General features: G+C 40.9%; 1 protein-coding gene across 1 annotated transcript in view; it reads right to left on the bottom strand.

Moving 5' to 3' along the window:
• Positions 1 to 23,389, bottom strand: part of LOC309543913 (bifunctional heparan sulfate N-deacetylase/N-sulfotransferase 3-like) — a 392,778-nt gene that overhangs the window by 79,552 nt on the left and 289,837 nt on the right. The window contains exon 7 of the mRNA XM_082243003.1: positions 2,788 to 2,970. Within this exon, the coding sequence (XP_082099129.1) occupies positions 2,788 to 2,970 (183 nt within the window). The remainder of the gene's footprint in view (positions 1 to 2,787; positions 2,971 to 23,389) is intronic.

The raw sequence follows: 23,389 nt of genomic DNA, 5'->3' as shown, positions 1-23,389 counted from the left end.
CTTTCTGCTGTTCTGTTCCTATGTTATCAGCATGAAAACTTCTGACAAGTTCTCCAACAAAAGAACTAAAAGAAGCTGGAAATTTGTGTCAGGGTGGGTGCATAGAGATAGATTAGCAGAGAGGTGGTCTATTCAGAGCACAGCTCTGCATGTTGCTTCCTTTTTCTGCCTATGTGGAGGGGGGGGGGGGGGTGGAGTGTGCCTTTCCTCCAATCAGCTGTCACACAGTATATGCCAAGACTCCACACCGATTTCTGGAACACGAAGAACAAATTCTAACACGATTTTTACTTTCTAAACAGTGTAGAAAGCTGAAGACAGCAGATATACAAATAAAACTTATATAGGTAAATTTGTTTCGTCTGTGTATTATCTGAGGCTGTTTACTTCACTGGGTATATGTGAGGGTTTACATCCACTTTAGCCTTCAGCATATTTTACCCTATGGTGTTGATTTACTCACAGGCAAATCTACTGCTTATTTTTCAAGAGACTGCACTTTTTAAGGGAATTTTCCCTAAAGCTCCAGTGAATTATGTGGCTTCCATTATCCAATCAAGCAAAAATGCTGTATTTTTATTTTTCCCGCACATGATTGGGTACTCTTGGCAAAGTGAAACTTCACCACAATTACTAAGTTCTGAGAGGAAATTCCCATGCAAAGTACTGTATTTATCGGCGTGTTATAAAAATGGAGGGCAAAACATCAGTGCGTGTTATACGCTGATGTATTTAAAAAAAAAAAGAAAAACAGTCCAGGCAGGGCTGACAGGGCAGGGAGGGGGTCGGTTCGGGTCGATTAGAAGGAAGGACGAGCGGTTGATGTCATAGGAAGTCCTGCTTCCTATGATAGACAGCACAGTGGCCCAATGCCGGGACGCAGGACCTGTGATGTCTATCATAGATGCTGGGACTTCTGAATACAGCCGTCGCTCTTCCTTGCTTCTCCCCGGTCCGGTCCCCCCCCCCCCCTGCCTCTCAGCCTATTTTTTTTTAAATACCAGTATATCGCTGCTCTTCCTCGCTTCTCCTCTGTCCGGTCTGCCCCCCTCTGCCTCTCAGCCTGTTTTCTTTAAACACCAGTATATCACCGCTCTGTACAATGGTGCTGGCGAGGCTACTGTTACTGTTGCCCTGCACTGGTGGACACTGCGCTGGCGAGACTGCATTGATGGACATGGCACTGGAGAGGCTGCATTGGTGAACACTGCGCTGGCGAGGCTGCATTGGTGGACACTGTGCTGGCAAGGTTGCATTGGTTGACACTGCAATGGCGAGACTGCATTGGTGGACACTGTGCTGGCGAGGATGCATGAACACTGCGTTAGCGAGGCTGCATGAACACTGAGCTGGCGAGGCTGCATGAACCCTGCGCTGATGAGGATGCATGAACACTGCGCTGGTGAGGCTGTATGAACACTGCGCTGGCGAGGCTGCATGAACACTACGCTGGCGAGGCTGCATGAACCCTGTGCTGATAAGGCTGCATGAACCCTGCGCTGATGAGGCTGCATGAACACTGCGCTGGCGAGGTTGCATGAACCCTGTGCTGATGAGGCTGCATGAACCCTGTGCTGATGAGGCTGCATGAACCCTGTGCTGATGAGGCTGCATGAACCCTGTGCTGGCAAGGCTGTATGAACCCTGTGCTGGCGAGGCGGCATGAACACTGCGCTGGCGAGGCTGCATGAACACTGCGCTGGCGAGGCTGCATGAACCCTGTGCTGATGAGGCTGCATGAACCCTGTGCTGGCAAGGCTGCATGAACCCTGCGCTGATGAGGCTGCATGAACCCTGCGCTGATGAGGCTGCATGAACCCTGCGCTGATGAGGCTGCATGAACCCCGCGCTGATGAGGCTGCATGAACCCTGCGCTGAATTTGATTTAAAAAAAAAATGTTCTTAGTTCAATGCTGTTTATTTCAAATTTAAGCTTTTTTCCTAAAATTTCCCTCCTAAACTAAAGTGCGTGTTATACGCCGGTGCATGTTATATGCCGATAAATACGGTACAACTTCACTTACAAAGTGAACAGCCTATGTGCCCTTAGTAAATCAACCCTGTGTATACACTCTTACACTAAGGCTAAAGTCTCCTTATGCATATGCTGCCAATTCTGATGCCATTACTCTTACTCCTTCCTCTCTAAGCATCTGTCAGCATTGCCAATGTAATGTTCTCCAGACATCACAGCAGAAGTTAATACTACATCGCTGTATACCAGACAAGTAGTAGGTGTCAGATTGAATACCCATGCACATCACAAAGTGGCCCATGCCATGATGACAAGTTGAAATTCTTTATTTATCATCCTACACCAATATTCTAATCTCTTTTTTACTCCCAAGTACACAAAACAAATTAGTATTATTCATCATCCCTCAAAATAAACAACAATAATAGATCATCAGAGGTAAAATGCCAAAACCATTCTATTTTTATACACGAATATAACTTTATTAATGCTTATGACAATATACAATACCAAAATTATATTCATGTATCAATAAAACGAAATGTATACACAAACATGGTTCCATGAGTTTGGTTTGCTGAACTCCAGAAACGGAATAAATTAATGCTGATGCTTTTTTGTATTCCCCAGAAGGAACAGAAGGATTCCGTTTATGGTTATGCACAATTTACTTGTAGAAATTTGAATTTATTTTGTAGAATATACATATTATAGATTTGCAGGAAAAAAAACAGTACAAGAGGAAAATAATGGTTTCTATGAATTTTCATTCATACAGTGCCTTGTGAGCGGGATTTAATTTATACACTCACCTGCCAGACAGGATCCCTCTGCTCAGGGAAAAGCTGGAAGTACTTATGTGCTAGCTGAACTGGAGAAAGCGTTTGCAACTTTAAATTGGTCCAGGTCTGCACAAATTTGGCCAAGTTCACAAAAGTATACAAGCCAAGCCTGTCATTCCCGTAGTTAGACAAGTGGGTCATGAAGATGCTGATCTGAAACACAATAATAGAAAAATGTCAAAGTTTGCAGTAATCTGTTGTGCCACTGGGGGACAGTCACGCAACATTTTTTCTATAGTATGTAATTTTCTATTTAATTCTATTTTACATATCTTTTTATTGAACTACATATCTTCAGAGCAGCTCAAATTACCAATAAGTGTAATGGTATTGAAACGTACTAGGCCATTACAAACGTTTTAATGTTTATTACAGTAGCAGTTAATATCTTCTTTTTTGTCATTCCTTTTCTACAGCTAAAGAATAGAATGAAACACCTTTGCTTTAATTATTTATTTCATACAGTACATTTATATAGCCATGGGATATTCTGCCATGCTTTGTAGGATGTGTAGAACTAGTCATTTCATTTCCTGCCCCAGTGGCGCTTACGCTTTGTCTCTCCCCACCACAGTCTCATGAACATCAATGCACACAAAGGGCCTGCTCTGGGTTGAAGGTGATTGATGTAATAACTGGTATATTTTTGGTTCGTAAAATTTCACAGAAGGACAGAATTAGAGGACCTTGATAGCAACAAGTGGTAGTAATGGGGAAAAAATGGGTAAATATGAAATATTTCTATATGATTGTGCTGCACTTTCTGTATTATATTATTAATGGCTGTGTGTGTTTTTTTTGAGGGGACAGCAAATTTACACTGTAAGTGCCAGTTCAGACTACTGCGGCACGACTTCGGGGGCGACCTGTGAAGTCGCGTGCACCACGACTTCGGAGCGACTTGCACGGACTTCATATAATGAATGTCTATGCAAGTCGCTCCAGGTCGCCCCGAAGTAGTACAGGAACCTTTTTCTAAGTCGGAGCGACTTGTGTCGCTCCTATTAGAACGGTTCCTGTAGCACACAATGGACCGCGACTTGTCAGGCTGACAAGTCGCCTGACAAGTCGTGGTAGTGTGAATGGACACTTATACAAGCTGTACACTCACTACTTTACATTGTAGCAAAGTGTCATTTCTTCAGTGTTGTCACATGAAAAGATATAATAAAATATTTACAAAAATGTGAGGGGTGTACTCACTTTTGTAAGGGGTGTAATACACTATATTGTAATAAAATAAAGGGTGAGGGAATATGGCGCTGCTTGGGAAAAGGATGTAGGGGAAAATATGTGCTGGAGTAAGAGTAAAATAATAATATATTTATTTTTATTTACTTTTATTCTATTTCATTCTTAATTTTTTCCCTCTTTACCATTACTTCTACACTATTCCCCACTACATCATCTCCTCCTCTTACCACTAGAATATGCCATTGTTGCTTAATTTAATAATTTTTATATATTTTTTACATATTTCTGTACATGTTGGCTGTGTATATTATTGTGATTTGGTATTATGGTTTATGTAATTATGTACGTTGCAAGGTTTCTGATCTGGAACCACATACTGGGAACTTGATCGGCTGAAGCCTCACATGAGTTGGTTTTAAATATATGCGGTTTCATGAATCAACAAGATCTGCCATTTTTAAGGTGTGTATAGTTCAGATGATACGTTAGAGACTTATGTTACGTATAATATGTTACTATCTTTAAATATATATGGTTTAGGTGCTTGTTTAATGAGATTATTTCTATTTCCTAGATTTGTATAGATAGATATGCATTTATAGACCCCTGAGGAAGAGAAAGACCTCACTATTTCGAAACTTGTTGGGTCTCAGCAACCTATGTTTCCGAGCAAGTGCTTTCCAAATGCCAGTGATCTGTATGTCAATGTCAACCACATTGTATTTTAAATTGTCCATCTGTACCTAGCATTTCTGCAGGTTACATTTTAAATGTCCATGTTAAATAAAATGTATTACCTTTTTGAAAAATTTTGATACTCCCCACATCCTTACCACTCTGACAGTAAAGAACCCCTAATGCAGTTTAAGGTTAAACTGCATCTCCTCCAACTTCATTGAGTGTCCGAGTGCCCTGTTAAGTGACATGAGACTGAATAGTTTCCTCCCCATGCTAGAATCACTATTAAGATTAAAGAGTATTTTCATATTCTTTCTTAAGCGTCTCTTCTTCAGGGAGAATACGTTTAATGATTGTAGTCATTCCTTGTAACAGAGGTCCTCCAGCCCCCTTTTTAGCTTTATTGCCCTTCTCTGGACTGTCCTTAGTTCCAGCATATTCTTCACGAGGATTGGTGACAAGAACTGGACAGTGTACTCAAAATGCTTCCAGACCAGAGTTTTGTAAAGTGGTAGAATTATAGTCTTATCTCTTGAGTAAATATCCTTTTTAATGCACACTAATAGTCTGCTAGCTTTGCTTGCTGCAGTTTGGCTCATGCTATTGCTGACCCTGTGATCTACCAGAACCCCCAGATCTTTTTCAATCATGGATTCCCTCAAAGGTTCTCCAGCTGACAAATAACATGCATCCATATTTTTAGACCCCAAATTTACATTTTTCAACATTAAACCAGATTTGCCATGTTTTTGCCCAACACATTGTTTTATTGAGGTATTTTTTTAAGTTTCTACATCCTGCTGTGAAGTTATTGCCCTACTTAGCTTTGTATCATCAGAAAACACTGATATTGAACTATTTATGCCAACCTCTATATCATTTATGAATAAATTAAATAGAATTGGTCCCAGGACAGAACAGGTACAGATTATTTATCACCACCCCTTAGACGTGCCACTGTAACCAGTACATACATACATTATTGTCTATGGCAACAGACCTAAGTTTGTAAATTAAGCGCTTATGGGGAAATGTATTGAATGCTTTGGCAAAATCCAGATACACAATTTCCACAGGCTTTCCTTTATCTAGATGACAGCTCACTTCCTCATAGAATATTAACAGATTTCTCTAGCAAGTATTTGGTATTTGGGCCTCCCATTTCCAAAGGACCCACTGCAGGTATACAGTCTGCACACATGGTGGGGTTGATTTACTAAGAGAAATCGGCTGTTTATTTTGTGAGAACATTTTCACTTTGAAATTTAATTTTTCTCTTGCTTACTAAACAGAAGTGAAAATTCAAAGAGTACTCAAACAGAAAATAAAAACAGTATTTTTGCTTGCACATGATTGGATGATAGTAGTCTGCAGAGCTTCTCCTCATTCTCTAAGCTAAGGGAAAATTCCCTTGCAAAGTGAACAGCCTATTTGCTTTTAGAAAATGAACCCCAGCATGTCTGCAGTTGTACAGTATATATGCAAGGAAAACAGAGGTCATGTTTTGGAGCGGGCTTGAACTCATGCTTAATCCAGATAAAATTAACGTTTTCACTTGAACCAACATTTCTTCACCATAAATGTCCAGATACGCTCAATTATATGTGATCTATATCTCCATTTAACACTCCTCTGAGAAACCTATAATATTTCATTACAGAAACACTGATGACTTTATAATCACCCTAAAAGGCAGTGTAGATTACTGATGCTGATGAGCATGTTGGACTCTGATACTGGAAAATTCAGATGCCACATTTAATGTTTTGTCTTTTTTTCTTTGTTTTTTTTTTTTTACTATTGTGTGTTATATCATCTACCTTTAATAACTCCATACAATATTCCTTATTTAACATGTATAATAAAAGCACTCATTATTATGATATACAAATGACTATGTAACATAGAAAAAGTAAACCCTAAATGAATGACATTTAATTTGCTAAAGCGCTGTGTAACTGCCATTTATTTTTCAATATTTTTTTGTTTTATCCCTTTTTAGATGTTAGAGCTGTTGCCGCTTTCAGTCTACATGCATGCACTCAAACTATGATTGCATGACATTTTTTAGGTCATATTTCCTGATGATGACCACAGTGGGCCATGCCAATGGAATGTAACAGAAACAAGGACCTCCATTGCAGGATTACAATGTATTATTTAAATCAAAGTTGCAGATTTAAAAATAGTGACAATTCTATTTTAAATTATTTTAACATGTTAAAGTTTATACCTTTTCAGTAAATCAGTTAAGAAATGCTTTAAATGCACATAAAAAACAGGTGGTACATTCCATAGAGATGTTCCATAAAACAGATGCCTAAAAGCAACCTAGTAAAACATTCGTTAGGTGGCAGCCTGTTAGTAAACCTAATCCCGTGAAAGCAGTTGTTAATGTGCCAGGGAATACAGAAATGGAATTAACTGTAAAAGGTGTTAATTGTGCAACTGTAAAGATAAAACAAAAAAGTATAACCTGGCAACCAACAAGCAACAAATGACTAACAATATAATGACACTATTGCAACAAATTCATAACACATCAAGTATTGAAGAAGTGCATGATTCAAATACAAACAGGTACGTTTTGAGCAATGGGGAACAACATAATTGTTAGAATCTGAAGATATCTGTCTGATGGATAGGCATCGCCATGAGTCATTCTAGCAGTCAGGGGCAGATGATGAAAAAAGACAGAGGTTCATAGCTTGCAAGGAGAAGCCTGCTGGTGGTCACTGAAAACCTAAGTAAAGAAGGGCAGTGCCACCAGCAGGAAAAAAATGGTAAATGGTTCTTAGCATGGGATCATTATGGAAATACCTTAATTCCTTTCCCTCAGACTTTATATACAGTATTATTTAGTTAGTATTAATTCCAAATAATTAATATTTTAGTCTAGTTCCAAATATTAACTTAAAGCCTAGAAAGAAGGGTCCAATTGGAACAGGGCATGTCCTCTCTTCCACTGCAAACCCTTCCCAAGGGCAAAATAAGCCCTTACCCTTTGCAGTTAAAACCAATTCCCTTATAGGTTACCACCCTCTTGACCCTTACTAAAACAAGCTGCCTAATGTCCTCTTCTCAAGCTCTCACATCTATGTTACTAGTGACAAGAGTGAGTTTCTCCCGAGCCTCTTGCAGAATCAGTTTCAGGCATTCCACTTAACTAACCTGTTCCGGTTCTGCCACTTTGTCCGTGGAGGTCGTTGGTGCAGGACATGATATCCCCCCCCCCCCCCTTAGATTTTTGCGGACAATGCAACTCTGCAATTCAGGCACTTCTTAACCTTCCATAGAGTACTGTGGAGGACTATAGCCACCTTTGAGAAATATTGCCTATTGAAATATTGCCTAGATGCAGAGGGCGCAAGTGCTATATTTTGCTCACCACTCATCCATTTCTAGTCGCTATAAGGAGTCTGGTTATAAATATATGACGTGGTGTTACCCAACGTTCTGCATAATATTTACCAAACAGTTTCACTCCAGGTTGCCAATGTCAAAGGGACAATGGATTCCTGCTGCATATCTTCTGCTCTTGTGCACATATACATCCCTTCTGGGATTCCATGATTTTTAGACTGACTGATATTTCCCTAGCAGACCACATGGAGACCTGTCTGTTTCATTTAACTCCACTTTCCAGGTGTAGATACAAGAAATCCCCTCTGATCCACTTACTCAATACTGTGAATATTAGCATTCCACCAAAGTAGAAAAGTCAAGAACCCCCCCCCCCCCCCATGGTGGGACAGTGATTAGCCATAGTTAACAAAAATTATGAAATTCCTCAAAGCAGCCCTACACGGAAAATGTGGTATTACAGCACAATTTTCAGTACTGCTGGGACTACAACACATACTTAATTCCAGAAGAAAATCTGTTGGCTCACACAGTTAGCCGAAACATTCCTGACTGTCAGCAGGTGTTTGTTCTCAGCCTTTGTGCCGATGCCTGGCCCTCAAGCGCTCAGCTGCATAACAAATTTGGAACCCACCTCTTTTTTTTTCTCCCTTTTCCCTCTAAACATTCCCATTTCGCCTTTCGCCCTTTTCCCCCACTAGCTTCTATAAGAGCATCTCTCCATATTTTTGATATTAAAATAAAAGTCTACACTGTGTTTCAGTATTGATGAATGGAAGAGGCCGTGGTGCTTAACCTGGATTTTATACTTCCTTGGAGTCCTATGTGAATTGGTTGACACTGTTTTGCAGTTTTCTGGCAGTGTACAATCACCCCAGTAGAGATTGCTAGTTGGTGGCAATAACTGTACATTTATAGACCCAGGGTTAATGGTGTTGAATGTTTTCAGTTTATTTTTTAAGTTTAGTCAGGGGTGCACATTGGTATTGGTTTCATGTTACCCTATAAGCTTTGCTGGATGGTGTAATGAAGAACTTATACATGAAAAAAAAAGCCCGAAAAGAAGTTGTAACTATAGAGGCGTAACTATATGCAAGAGTTAGTTTTGCCCGTTATATAAAACACATTTCTCAAAATTTTATGTGGCCCGTCATTGATCTTATTAGTAATAATACGTTTTCTAATTATATATTCTACTAAAAGGTAAAGATTCATATTGCTTCCAAAAACATTGTGTTCCAATTTTGAAAATGCTAGTTTATAGCCTAGTAGAAGGCATACTCAGCACTACTAATACTAATTTGATGTTATTGTGATGGTATCTGACCTGTCACAAATGATCTGCAATGTTAGTAGTATTTTGGATATACTGTATGTTGGAAAAAATATGTACACTTTTATACCTATTTAATGGAGAAGTTTTTGGAACAAAATATTTCAACTATGTTCTGAGGTTTAGGGTTTCTTCTTTTTCTCCACAGCAGAATTTTCTTTTCTAAATGTGATGATTGGAAGTATTCCCTTTCAGATTTGTCCCATTAGTGCATAGATGTTAATTGCCTCTAGACAAGCAGTTGCTAGGAGATAGAAAACTGTTGTCCCTCACTCTTAATCTGAAAAAATATTCAACAGAAACACAACTCATCCATTTGAGAAAATGTTAGCTCTGAAGGACAGTGATAGACAAAAGGGTTGATTTGCTAAAACTGGAGAGTGCAAAATCGGATGCAGCTGTGCATGATAGTCAATCAGTCAAAGCATCTTCAGCTTTTTAAACTAAGCTTTGACAAAAAAAAAAACTGGAAGCTGATTGGTTTCTATGCAGAGCTACACCAGATGGTGCACTCTCCAGTTTTGAAGTAAATGAAACCCAAAGTCTGTTAGCAGTTCACCAAATTACTGAACTAAATGGACAGATATTGCAAGTTTGCTCACCTACTCAACCTCTGGCTGCTGCACCAGAAGGCACTCAATTAGTGGTGGTATCATAAGACAGCTTCTGCCCACTGGCTTATTTCTTATTGAAAACAAGCCAGCTTGGAAGCTATCATTTGCAATTTATTGTGGCATGTGTTACCTTGATGGCGGGCCATCGTTCATTGTGATATACGTTGGATTTACAGTGCTGGACTATATAACTGACACTGGATTTAATAAAGAACATTTACTAAGGTATTATGTGTTTTGTTTACTAGTGACATTTTTTTTGTGAACGAGTAACAAGGGGTGCTATGTATCCTGTACTCATTTGCATATAGGAGAAACAGGGATATGTTGGCCCTCTAATTTTGAAAAAGACTTCAAGATTTAATAAGCCTCCGGACCCCATATACACTGGGCCAGTTATGTGGGAACAAGGCCATTGTCCCTTTGTTGATCCCCCCCCCCTCCATAAGGTACCCTCCTAGGGTCTGGTATGAAGTCAACCCCTCCCCCAAAATCGATATCAGACCTTTATCCAAGCCTGGCTGGCTACAAAAGTGAGATGCAACGACTCCCTCCTTCCTGAACTTTGTCATAGATTTCAGTGGGATTTGGGTGCTATGTTTAGGGTTTGCAAATGTTTTTTATATGTTTGGTAAATGTCAAGCAAACCAAGCTTTTCCCAGTTTGCTCATGACTGTTGGTGACCACAGCTTGCCAATCCCAGATACTTTGGTGAACTTCCATGTGTTTTTTTTTTTTTTCCCCATTCCCTGTCACTAAATTCCTAAATAGCCAGAAAATGATACGAATCCTTTTTGTGTGCACCACACGCCTTTGTAAATCCATATACTGTATAACCTTGTAAAAGTGGTGGTGCCATAGCAGGTTCACTTTGACTGTATAAAACTACAGGGGGGGGGAGTCTCTGAGAGAGAGCAGCAGTATCCAGTCTTTGCACAGCGGTAGAGTACAGGAGTTTTTTCACACTGGATAAGTGCACAGAGCTGTAGAAAAAGAACGACATACACCACAATTCGAGTGTGTATATCAATTCCTCATTTATTTAGACAATATTTGTTACTCCATAATTGAGCTTTGATGTTCTTGTTTTCATTTCTTTTTCTATTGTGCTGGGTTTAACATTTTTTGAATTACTCATTGTATATCAAAGTCTTAGATGATATAGTGGGCTATACTATATCAAGGAGCCCTTGCACTTACTGTATTGTTCTTACAGTCATTATGTGTTTGTTTGTGCAAGTCATGTCTGTATTGAACCTTCCTTAAATTATCATATTTTTTTTTTTTTCTAAATAAAATTAACATGAACATAGCACAGTGGAAAGGGTCATTTTTTTAGGTGGCCAATACAATCCAAAATTCTAAAATAACCCAGCTGAAGATGTTTTAACCACTTGCCTTCTGTGCACTTAAACACCCTTCCCATCCAGGCCAATTTTCAGCTTTCAGCGCTGTCACACTTTGAATGACAATTGCGCGGTCATGCTACACTGTACCCATTTGAAATTTTTATCATTTTTTTCACACAAATAGAGCTTTCTTTTGGTGGTATTTAATCATCTCTGGGTTTTTTATTTTTTACAAAAAAAAAGAATAAAGACAAAAAATTTTGAAAAAAAAAAAGTTTTTCTTATTTTCTGCGAGTAAATTTTGAAAATAAATTTTTCTCCTTCACTGATGTGCGCTGATGAGGCGGCACTGATGGGCACTGATAGGCTGCACTGATGGGCACTGATGAGGTGGCACTTATGGGCACTGATGAGGTGGCACTTATGGGCACTGATGAGGAGGTACTAATATGCTGCACTGATGAGCACTGATAGGCGGCACTGAGAGGCGGCACTGATGAGCACTGATAGGCGGCACTGCTGGGCACTGATAGGCGGCACTGCTGGGCACTGATAGGTGGCACTGCTGGGCACTGAGAGGTGGCACTGCTGGGCACTGACAGGTGGCACTGCTGGGCACTGAGAGGCGGCACTGATGGGCACTGGCAGATGGCACTGGACACTGACGGGTGGCAATGATGAGCGGCACTGATGGGCAGCACCATCAGTGCCCACACTCAGTGCCCATAGTGCTGCCAGTCAGTGCTCATCAGTGCCTAGATGAGCAGGCACTGTTGGGCACTGACTAGCAGCACTATGGGCACTGATTGTGGGCATTGATGGGGGGCACTGATGGCGGGCACTGTGGGCACTGATGGGGGGGCACTGTGTGTGTGTTTTTACCTTGTGTAATCAGGGCACTGGTGATCGGTGCCCTGATTACATTCTCCTGTGTCCCCGGCGCTGTGAGGCTCCCCCTCCTTCCTCACACTGCAGGCTCCGTGTGAGGAAGGAGCGCCGGCGATGAGAGATGATCTCATATGTTTACATATGAGATCATCGCTCATTGGACGGCCAGATCACGTGGTGAATGGCCGCTGTGATTGGCCATTCACCACGATCTGTGATCGGCCGTGTCCAAGGGACACGGCCTACACAGATTTTCCCCGCAGCGCGCTCGTGGGAGCGCGCTGGGGGGCGTGTCACTGGGAGGCCGTTTAAAAACGGCCTCCCGAAAATTCGAGTCCGCGCTGCAGCCGTATATATAGGCTGTAGCGCGGATGGGGGGTGGTTAACCAACATCAATGCCTGGCCTCACAAATCTGGAAGAATGGTCAAACATTCCCATAGACACACTCCTAAACCTTGTGCACAGCCTTCCCAGAAGAGTTGAAGCTGTTATAGCTGCAAAGGGTGAACCAACTCAATATTGAACCCTATGGACTAAGACTGGGATGCCATTAAAGTTCATGTGCATGTAAAGGCAGGCGTCCCAATAACTTTGACAATATAGTGTATATCCCGCTGCCAGTGTTCTTTTAGAATAGAATAGGGCTGCACAATACAAAGGTATAAAAAGCAAACAAAAATTCCCAGCCCAATTATCAGCTAGCCTGCAACAAAACCAAATTGACCCTGTCTAATCGCTGACGTTACAAAGAAGGGGTTTAGTCGCACACATTTGCAAACATATGTGTGAGCCGCAGTGACCACATCAAGGCACCCCATTTTAATGCGGTCCTAACTCTATAATTTTGAAGGTCTCCAAAATCGGAGCACATATATTGCAGCTAGATAGATTAAGGGAAGGTGTGCCTAGAGGGAGTCCACCTTAACGGTATAGGGACATGAACTGTTAGACATGGGTCAATTCAGCTTTGCTGCAGGCTAGCTGATAAGTGAGCTGGAAATTTTTGTTTGTTTTTTGATCAGCGTTGCCCTTACATGTGCTCTTTACTGCAAAGGCTAGTTATAGGTTGGGGTGGTTGCTATTGGTTTTCACAATAAAGAGGTACCTTGTCATAGCTTCAACATATATTTGACTGTGTATGCAACTAAGATATTTGTTCTTATTGAAATAACAATAGACAGGTACTCTTTACCTGGGGGATTTTGCATTGTGCTATGCACTAGGCAAGTTATCCTTTTCATTGTTTACCGTTCAAGTTTAGTTTGAGTTATTAAGCAACTATCATTATTTTTGTCTGTTGAATTTGGTGTATACATATGTTATGTATTGCGCTACCTATAGTAAGTTTGAGCCCTAAGTATGTACACAATGAATGAGGTAACTTCTCACCAGACTATTTCTTAAAGTGATTGTAAAGACTCTATTGAAAAAAACAAACAAACATGTTATACTTACCTGCTCTGTGCAGGTGGTTTTTGCACAGTGTCCCAGTGTTCTGTCAAAAAAAGGAACTCATCAAATTCCCCCAACCACGTCACTTCCAGTGACTCTCCAGCGGCTGTAATTGGCGATGTTGGCGAATTACACTGGCAGCGTATATACTACAGTAGATAACGAGTTGGCTGTTTTGACAAAACACCGGGTAAGGAGGAAAAAAGTTGTCACTGCCTTGGAGGTGGCCATGTTGTTGGTTATTAGCAGGCAGACTAACTTATTATAGCGTGTACCGCAGTGTAATGTATACGCTGCCGGTGTATTTTGAAAACAGGTAATTCATCAAAATCTCCATTACTGGTGCTGGAAAGTCACCGGAAGTGATGTGGTTGTAGATTTTGATGAGTTGGCTCTTTTGACAGAACACTGGATCCTCCTCTTTCGGATCTCTTTTCTGTGCTCCTGGCCCCTCCCTCCTGTTGAGTGCCCCCACAGCAAGCAGCTTGTTATAGGGGCACCCGAGCCGAGTCTCAGATCCCGGTGTCCATTCAGACACGCAGCTGCAACCCAGCCCACACCCCCTCTCTCTCCTGATTGGCTGGCTGACTTTGGTTGAAAGCAGCAGGAGCCAATCATGCTGTGCTGCTCTCTCAGCCAACGAGGAGTCCCAGGCAGCTGAGAAACTCCTGCAAAATAAAGATGGGCTCAGGTAAGTATTAGGGGGGCTGAGGGGGGGCTGCTGCACACAGAATTTTTTTTTAATGCATAGAATACATTAAGATAAAAAGCTGTCTGTCTTTACAATCCCTTCAATAATTCTAAAAATGTGGTGTGCCATCAGTACAATTCTTAAAAAAGACTACATTAAATAAAGGTCCTTTTGCAGTGTGCAAATTCTACGTATATTTGCAAGTGTGTATAATCAATAGATTAGGCAAGTTCTCTTTACTATTAGGCTAACATTCAAGCATTTTATATTGACCTTTATAAAAGCACTAGGTGACTTACAATCACACGGTTGGTTGTTTTATTTACACAGTGGTGACCTACATTCCCTCAAAATACAACACTATAATGGTATTTTGGTAAAAAATACCTCGTTTTTTTTGTAGATGCTCTTTTCTGCATGAACTGCTGTATATGGAAACACATTCACGTACTTCTGAATTGTACATGCACCAAGTGTGGTTTTCTATGAGGATTTAAAACTCCTTCCCAAGTGAATCATGGAAGAGACTGCCTGTGCTTATAAAGACTATAACTTTGGAGAGGTCAACAGAGCAGCACTTTAAAAGCATAGGACAGAGAGAAAATATTCTGTCTTTTTTCAACTTGATAGACTTATAAGAGCTCCCTGCAGGGAAGAAAATAAGATTTAGGAATAGATCTTTATCACCTGAACTATAACCTTGTGCATCAGATATTATTGATCTGCCACTGTTTACAAACTGTAACGAGAGACAGCCAAGAAAAATGTGCTCAATATGTTTCATTGCTAGTTAAATGAGATACGAAGAACTGCAAATAGGCAGTGCATGGATAAATATTTTACAAATCCGATGGTTATACACATTTTGTTTCAATTAGAGGCTTATTTTACTCATATATCTTGCTGCTTTCCTAGCTTTGTCAACATTGTAAAGCTCAGGCTGTTTTCACAAACATTTTAATGTTCTGTTTGGCTAAGCTGGTGTTAGACCATGCTTCTAAATGAATGCTGGCTTATGGAAGTTAAAAGCAAAAAGGCAATTTTCTCGGCTTTAAAGCGTTCATGAGTTTTCTGGATCTTATTAGAAATGTTGCAATTTTGTGGTCTGAGAGACAGGCAATGTATATACCACACAAGACTTTTTAGATATGATTTGCAGTAATATAAAATAGTAAAAAAAAATAGTACCCGCATGTAAAGGCATGTACAAAGAACAGCTTACTCCGTTTCCCATTTTTCTGATGTAGAACCCTACAAGGTAGGTGCTAGGTAAGAGTATAGTGGGCCTTGGCTGCCTAACAGCAGGGCCGAGATTTTCAGCGGGGCTGTCATGTCTCCCAGGTGTGACTGCTGAGAGGGGAGTCTCCCCACTGGCTCCATGAGAGGATTCTCATTGGGTAGTGGAGGAAACCCAATCAGAGGCACATTCAGGCCTGTATCTACCCCAGAAGGCAGATTCTGCCGTAGAGGATTCTGGGAGTGGGTATAAGTTTAAAGGGAGCACATGATGCAGCGTCTTTGGCGGGAAGCAGAGTCCCAGGAGGGAGGGTACGGCTGTCTCTCCTCCTGTAAGAAGGATCAGGTGTGTCTCGGGTGGTCTGCCTGAGAATCCAGAGAGAGGGCTAAGCTGAACTGCAGAGAAGATCCGGTGTGCCGAGGACCAGCGGAGAAAGAGGGGTTCAGTTCCAGGAAAGCATTCCAAGTTCGTGAGTACTGTGGACTGCCCCTAGGGGTCTGCCCAGCTTTAAGAGGACCACTCAGGTGAGGGTCCCTGGGATCCAGGAGCTAGCTAGCAGTAAAGGGGGTGCCTAGTGAGAGGACCCTGAAGTGTCAGAGGGGGTGCCTAGTGATAGGACCCTGAAGTGTCAGAGGGGGTGCCAAGTGAGAGGACCCTGGAAGTGTAAAGGGGGCGCCAGTGGTTGGGCCCTGAAGAGTTAATGTGTACAGCATGCAGTGTGCAGTGTACAGTGTTAAGGGTTGCAGCAGCACAAGCAGTTACAAGGAGCTACCTCAGTCAGTGAAGGGCTGGAGGGAGTTGTTCATTGGACTTTTGAGCTAAACAGAGTGTCAGGAGTCAAGTGTCATACTGTCCTGGATCTTCTGAGTTAACCAGAGAGTTAAAGTCAAAGTTCTAGAACAGTTCAGCAAAACAGTATCTCCAAGCTCCAGAAAGCGTTGGTCGGCATTCAGCTGGCGTCAAAACAGCGCCAACAGGCATTTTTCTATCAAGTGTCCCAGTTGAACCTAGTTGAGCCAGAGGAGTATCCTACTCATTCCCTTCTCCCATGCCCATACAAAATAAACAAAAACAAACCAAAGATGCCGGAATGGTCATTGTCTCCAATCTCACCCTTGGGTATTCATCTTAAATGTGCAGATTACACAAACACACACAAAATCGTCAATGCATAAAGCACCATTTTAAATAGAGCAAACTTACTTTGTACTATTCCACACATTTACTTCCTTTAAATCCGTGACACATATTCACTATTCATTATGCCCTTTGAGTAGGCACTCACATATCACATGTTTTATAGAAACTGCCTTCTGAACTACAGAGGTGTCGTAAGATGGCCTAGATTTGAACATGGTACCACTGCTGTGTCAGGCAATGTCTCTTCTTGCTGAGCCACCTGGAATGCTGAGCAGATCTCAGGACAATTCCTTGAATTCATCCTCACCATCAGGAGCTCTGGTGAACACTGGTTAGTACCTAGACTCCACACCTCATGTGAGCCTGCATTATATGCCAGGGTGACCTGTTTATATAACAATCCTGCTTGGCAGTGGAAGTCCCTCTACTGCTATAGTTACTAGTCTCCAACCCTGACACCTGACTGTGACATAGCCCTCACAACATGAAAGGAGGTTTTTTAAGTAAGCGTACATTTGATTGTCAAACATAAATATTGTTTGTATTGCTAAAGTAATGCTGATTTTAAAAATTAAACTGTATGCTGCAGTCTTTTAATGTACATTATATGATATCTGCCATTTAATTGAAATTCCCGTTAGTCAAAGGTAGGGATGAGCAAGCTGAGAACCTTGTATAAACTGTATGTAGCCTTAGCCACATACAGTATACATTGTTGTGTATCGGCTTTAGGATTGGGACTTCCCGTCCCCATCAAAAAACAAAAGCACTGCTCAGCCAATTACAGGGAACGTTGTATTCTGTGATACAAGTCTTCTTCTGATTGACTGAAGAAGAGAGGCAGGTAGATGACATCATGATCTCTCTGACTCATCAGAGGAAGCTTTGTAATCATTCATAGAATACAAAGCTCCCTGTGAATGGCTGAGCAGTGTTCAGCCTGACTTTATTTTGTTTTAGGAGTGGGATGGGAAGTTACTGTCCCACTGGTGAAACACACCACCAGGGGAGGACTGGCAATGGGGGTAGGGTGGCAATTGCCCCCCGGGCCACGCTGAAAAGTGGTAAAAACTAGTAAAAAGGTAGTAAACTCAGGGCTGGATTAATGTAGGGGCCAGACACTGTATACAGATGTCAGTCCAAAACCAGGTGGGCACGGATGGTGAGCTGATTCCATGGTTCAATGGGCCACTTGACTGGATTTGCCCCCCAGGCCTAAGGCTGCCAGCCCTCCCCTGCACACCACTGTATACTGTATGTATCTGAGGCTACATACAGCTTATTCAGTGCTCACAGTACATTCTTTTAGTGTAGCTAATAGTTCATTTGGACCTATTTGGTCCAAAGCAACTATTAAAACATTACTAAAAGATGTAGAATAGCATTAAAGAATATTTAAAATAAAGGTACAGTTATTCTTTAATGGTAACTCCTTTCCACCTGTATAAAGCATACACAGATCTGAGTATTTTTCCTAAAAAATATGAAGTAGTTATTGTTAGTCTTCTTTTTAATTAAATCAGAATATATTTCAAATATTTAATTTTCAAGTAACCAATTCATAGCTAAAATAATGTTATGGTACAAACACGTCTAACTTTTTTTTAAATCCAGTAATGTTACATACTGCTGCACTTCATCTTGCTAGGTACAAGACTGAATTGCCACGAGGCAGAAGGAACTGTACTGTCCTAAGACTAGAAATAAATGCCTTATTGTCTGTGGATATTTAGAGCTACAAGCAGACTAAAAGGTGGAGGAAAAACACAAACTTATCAACAGTTACTGTGCTTGCAAAATTATCATCATCATCATCATCATTGTGTAATTTAGAGTGTTATATAATTAATTTAACCTTTTGGGCAAACATGTGGTACTTTGTTCATAGATAAGACCAGTTTAACAAATGTACAATATGTTTTTTTTTGCTTAATGCCTGTTAATCTCTAGAGCAACATAACAAATTCAACAGCTGCAGTGAAAGCACACAGCATTTGTAGAGCAAAAAATGAGTTTGACCATTTACTTATCCATAAATCAGCTGTGTTCAGTTGCTATAATCTAAATGAATGTAGCTGGTGACCCAACATCCTATTTGTTAACTGTATGGTAAAAGATATGTGGACATTGGAAAACACTTGTTTTAATTTCCTTTGTGTCTACGGTTTGCAAAAGGATTTTATTTCCTCAAGCATTTGCATCTATAGGAAAGGATAAATATGCATGCTTAAAAAAACAACTCCCCCCCCCACCCAACAGAACTGAATATAGCTCGCAGTCACCCAACCAGTGTATAGAAATGATTAATGTAATGTCTTTGGAGAGCTGATGATGAGGGTATATGCCCCAGGGTCCACTTTGTTCTCTTTTCCTATCTGTCTGTACTATACACATTTGAATAGCTTCCCAGGACACATCTGTCATGAACAGGAAATTTCAGCGCCCTTTACCATTTTGGAGCTTGGACCAAATTAAATTTGAAAGGATGCAAATAGAGTCTGCCACTTACTTTTAATATCGCTGTGCTGAATTATCATATTTGCTGAATGATACAAATTATAGCATTCACATTCCTCCACAATCATTTACGGATTCTATAAGTGCCGACTTCCTCATTGCCATGGGCACTTCATATGTATTTTGCAGTCCTGTGTGACTTGGCTGTGAAGCAGTAACATGGTTTGTGTTCCATTTTTTCTTTCTACAGAATTAGAAATCACTGCCTTATTTTCCATTATTTTCTTCCATATGAATGATTGATGATTACTTCTATATTGTGGCTCCTATAGCAGGATAAAAGGAGGATTATGTGCGACTGGCTCCTTTCATTACTACATACATTTACAGTAGCTTGCACAAATGTTTACAGGTCACTAGCGTAAAGAGAACTCTCTGACCAGCAATTTTCCAATTAATTTTTCATTGTGTATGCTATATGTGCAATCCAGAGGGTCCTTTTTCCAGTACACAGAAACTTCATGGCAGCTGCTCCATTAGCCATTAGGCATAGAAGTTGACAAGCTAATTAAAGCAGCTGTGTTTATACAGTTCTAACAAATTTAGAAGCGAGATTTCACAGCAGGCAAGAAAATATCTATCTATCTATCTATCTATCTATCTATCTATCTATCTATCTATCTATCTATCTATCTATCTATCTATCTATCTATCTATCTATCTATCTATCTATCTATCTATCTATCTATCTATCTATCTATCTATCTATCTATCTATCTATCTATCTATCTTTCTATCTATCTATCTATCTATCTATCAGAGCACATTCTAATGTAATATTCTGCTGGTTTAGTGCCAGCCTCCCTTGTGTCCACTGTATTCTGATAGCTGGCTGTGTTTGGTAGTATCCATAGTATTCTGACAGACACTGGTGCTATTTGGCAGTACCCACTGTAATCTGGTGCTGTTTGGTAGTGTCCACTGTATTTTATTAGCAACTGGTGTTGTTTGGCAGTGCTCACTGTGTTCTGACAGCCGATGGTTCTGTTTGGTAGTGTCCACTGTATTCTGATAGCTATTGGTGCTGTTTGACAGTGCCCACTGTATTGTGACAGCCACTAGTTCTGTTTGGCAGTGCCCACTGTATTCTGACAGAAGTTAGTGCTGTTTGGAAGTGTCCACTGTGTTCGGAGGGCCACTGGTTTTGTTTGGCAGTGTCCACTGTTGTCTGACAGCCACTGGTGCTGTTTGGCAGTCCTGCTTGTATTCTGAGAGATGCTGGTGTTGTTTAGAAGTGTCCACTGTATTCTGACAGCCGCTGGTGCTGTTTGGCAGTGCCCACTGTATTCAGACAGCCACTAGTTCTGTTTAACAGTGACCATTGTATTTTGACAGCTGCTGGTTCTGTTTTGAGATGTCCACTTTATTCTGACAGACACTGGTTCTGTTTGGCAGTGTTAATTGTATTTAGGCATCCACTGGTCCTGTTTGGCAGTGCCCCGTGTATTTTGACAGCTGCTGGTTCTGTTTGGAGGAGTCCACTGTATTCTGACAGACACTGGTTCTGTTTGGCAGTGTCCACTATATTCTGACAGCTGCTGGTGCTATTTAGCATTGCCCATTGTATTCTGACAGCCGCTGGTTCTGTTTGGCAGTGTCCACTGTATTTTTGAGCCACTGGTTCTGTTTGGCAGCGCCCACTGTTTTTTGACAGCCACTGGTTCTGTTTGGCAGTACCCAATATATTCTGTCAGATTCTGGTGCTATTTGGCATTGCCCATTGTATTGTGACAGCCACTAGTTCTGTTTGGCAGTGTCCACTGTATTTTTTAGCCACTAGTGTTGTTTGGCAGTGCCCGCTGTTTTCTGACAGCCACTGGTGCGGTTTGGCAGTACCCAATGTATTCTGACAGATGCTGGTGTTGTTTGGAAGTGTCCTCTATGTTCGGACAGCCACTGCTTTTGTTTGGCAGTGTACACTGTATTCTGACAGCTACTGGTGCTGTTTGGCAGTGTTCACTGTATTATGACAGCTGCTGGTGCCTTTTGGCAGTAATCACTGTATTCTGACAGCTGCTGTTGCTATTTGGCTATGCCCACTGTATTCTGACAGCTGTTGGTGCCATTTTGCAGCGTTCACTGTATTCTGACAGCTGCTGGTGCCATTTGGCAGTAATCACTGTCTTCTGACAGCTGCTGGTGCTATTCGGCTTTGCCCACTGTATTCTTACAGCTGCTGGTGCCATTTGGCAGTAATCACTGTATTCTGACAGCTGCTGGTGCCATCTGTCAGTAATCACTGTATTCTGACAGCTGCTGGTGCCATTTGGCAATAATCACTGTATTCTGACAGCTGCTGGTGCCATTTGGCAGTGTTCACTTTATTCTGACAGCTGCTGGTGCCATTTGTCAGTACTCACTGTATTATTTCGGACAGCTGCTGGTGCCATTTGGCTTTGACTACTGTATTCTGACAGCTGCTGGGGCCATTTGGCTTTGCCCACTGTATTCTGACAGCTGCTGGTGCCATTTGGCAGTAATCACTGTATTCTGACAGCTGCTGGTGCCATTTGGCAGTAATCACTGTATTCTGACAGCTGCTGGTGCTATTTGGCTTTGCCCACTGTATTCTGACAGCTGCTGGGGCCATTTGGCTTTGCCCACTGTATTCTGACAGCTGCTGGTGCCATTTGGCAGTAATCACTGTATTCTGACAGCTGCTGGTGCCATTTGGCAGTAATCACTGTATTCTGACAGCTGCTGGTGCTATTTGGCTTTGCCCACTGTATTCTGACAGCTGCTGGTGCTATTTGGCTTTGCCCACTGTATTTTGACAGCTGCTGGTGCCATTTGGCAGTGTATGAATGAAACTGTTTTAGGAAACCATTAAATTGATGGGATTAGTTCCACTTTAAAATGATGTATTCTTTTTAGTTAGTTAAATATGAGCTATTGCAGAGGAATACTTCCTACTTACATTTCCAGTCATATTTCACGTTTTCCAAACAGATCTTAAATACTTTGCTAAAAGAAAAAGCAATTTATAGACCTTTTAAGAGCAAGAACTGATTACAGACAACTAAATGATCAGAGAAGTTAATTCCCCTTTCTCCCCTTCTGCCCTGTCAGTGGGTTACTTAGATACTGTATATTCAAATAGAGAGAAATTATGAAAGAAACAGATTCTGCTGCATCCTCTTTGTGCATAAGCTATTCTACTTTGTGAATATTTTGTCAGCAGCGCACTTTGCTTTACATGTTTATTTGTAAAATAATGATTACGAACATCATTTTAAAAATGCGTGCATTTTCTAAAACATAAAAGTAAAATGTACCCATAAAATAATCACAGCTTCCCATTAAAACATCTTCATCACAGATACCAGGAGAATGGGCTTAGTGTCCTCTCTCCAACAATTTCTAGCAGCAAAACAGTTAACTCAGCAATCCACAGATCTGTGAAAGCCAGGCAGCTGGATCATTTATCATATGAGATAAACCTTATAAAATGAGTATGTTTGCCTAACTGAGACCAATTATCTAAAATATCAATGCTTATTATTTGCTTATGTTTTTACATAGTATTATGACAATTTGTTACGTACTTTTGCTGATTCCTCTGAGCTAGGCTGTATAGCATTTGCATTGGTTTCTTTATAGCAGCAAAGGAGCCTGATAAAAAATTCTACCTTACCTTACCACTTGAAGATTATGACATTAAGAGGTGCATCCTAAGAAATGTTGACATGCCACATGCTTTTTTAGGACTCATCACTTACGTCCAGCTCCTTTCCCCCAGTCACCACTCCCCTCTACCACTATCACAGGCAATTACCGGCTGTCATTTGGTTGCTTTTACATTACACAGAAGAAGCAGCTGTCACAACAAATCAATGTATTGCTTCATTGAATTTACTATTTCAATCATATTACATAAGGTAAAGAAATCTTTAATCAGGTTTATTTTAAAATAAAGTGTATTTCTATTTAACCTTTTATTAACCCTTAGTTAACCCTAATTAGCTCTAATTAACTTCTTCATACCCTGCTCCCCTTAGCTATTTTTTTATTTTAATGTTTTGCAATTTTTACTATTAATATATATTAAAGGAAAATGAAAGCCAGTCTGATAGTCATCAGCTCTCTGCTCAGGGAGCACTGAGAACTGAGCAATC

Source organism: Pelophylax lessonae (assembly GCF_965119305.1).
Source record: "Pelophylax lessonae genome assembly, chromosome: 1".
In the NCBI taxonomy this organism is placed as follows: domain Eukaryota; kingdom Metazoa; phylum Chordata; class Amphibia; order Anura; family Ranidae; genus Pelophylax; species Pelophylax lessonae.
This window is presented reverse-complemented; position numbering and strand designations above follow the sequence as displayed.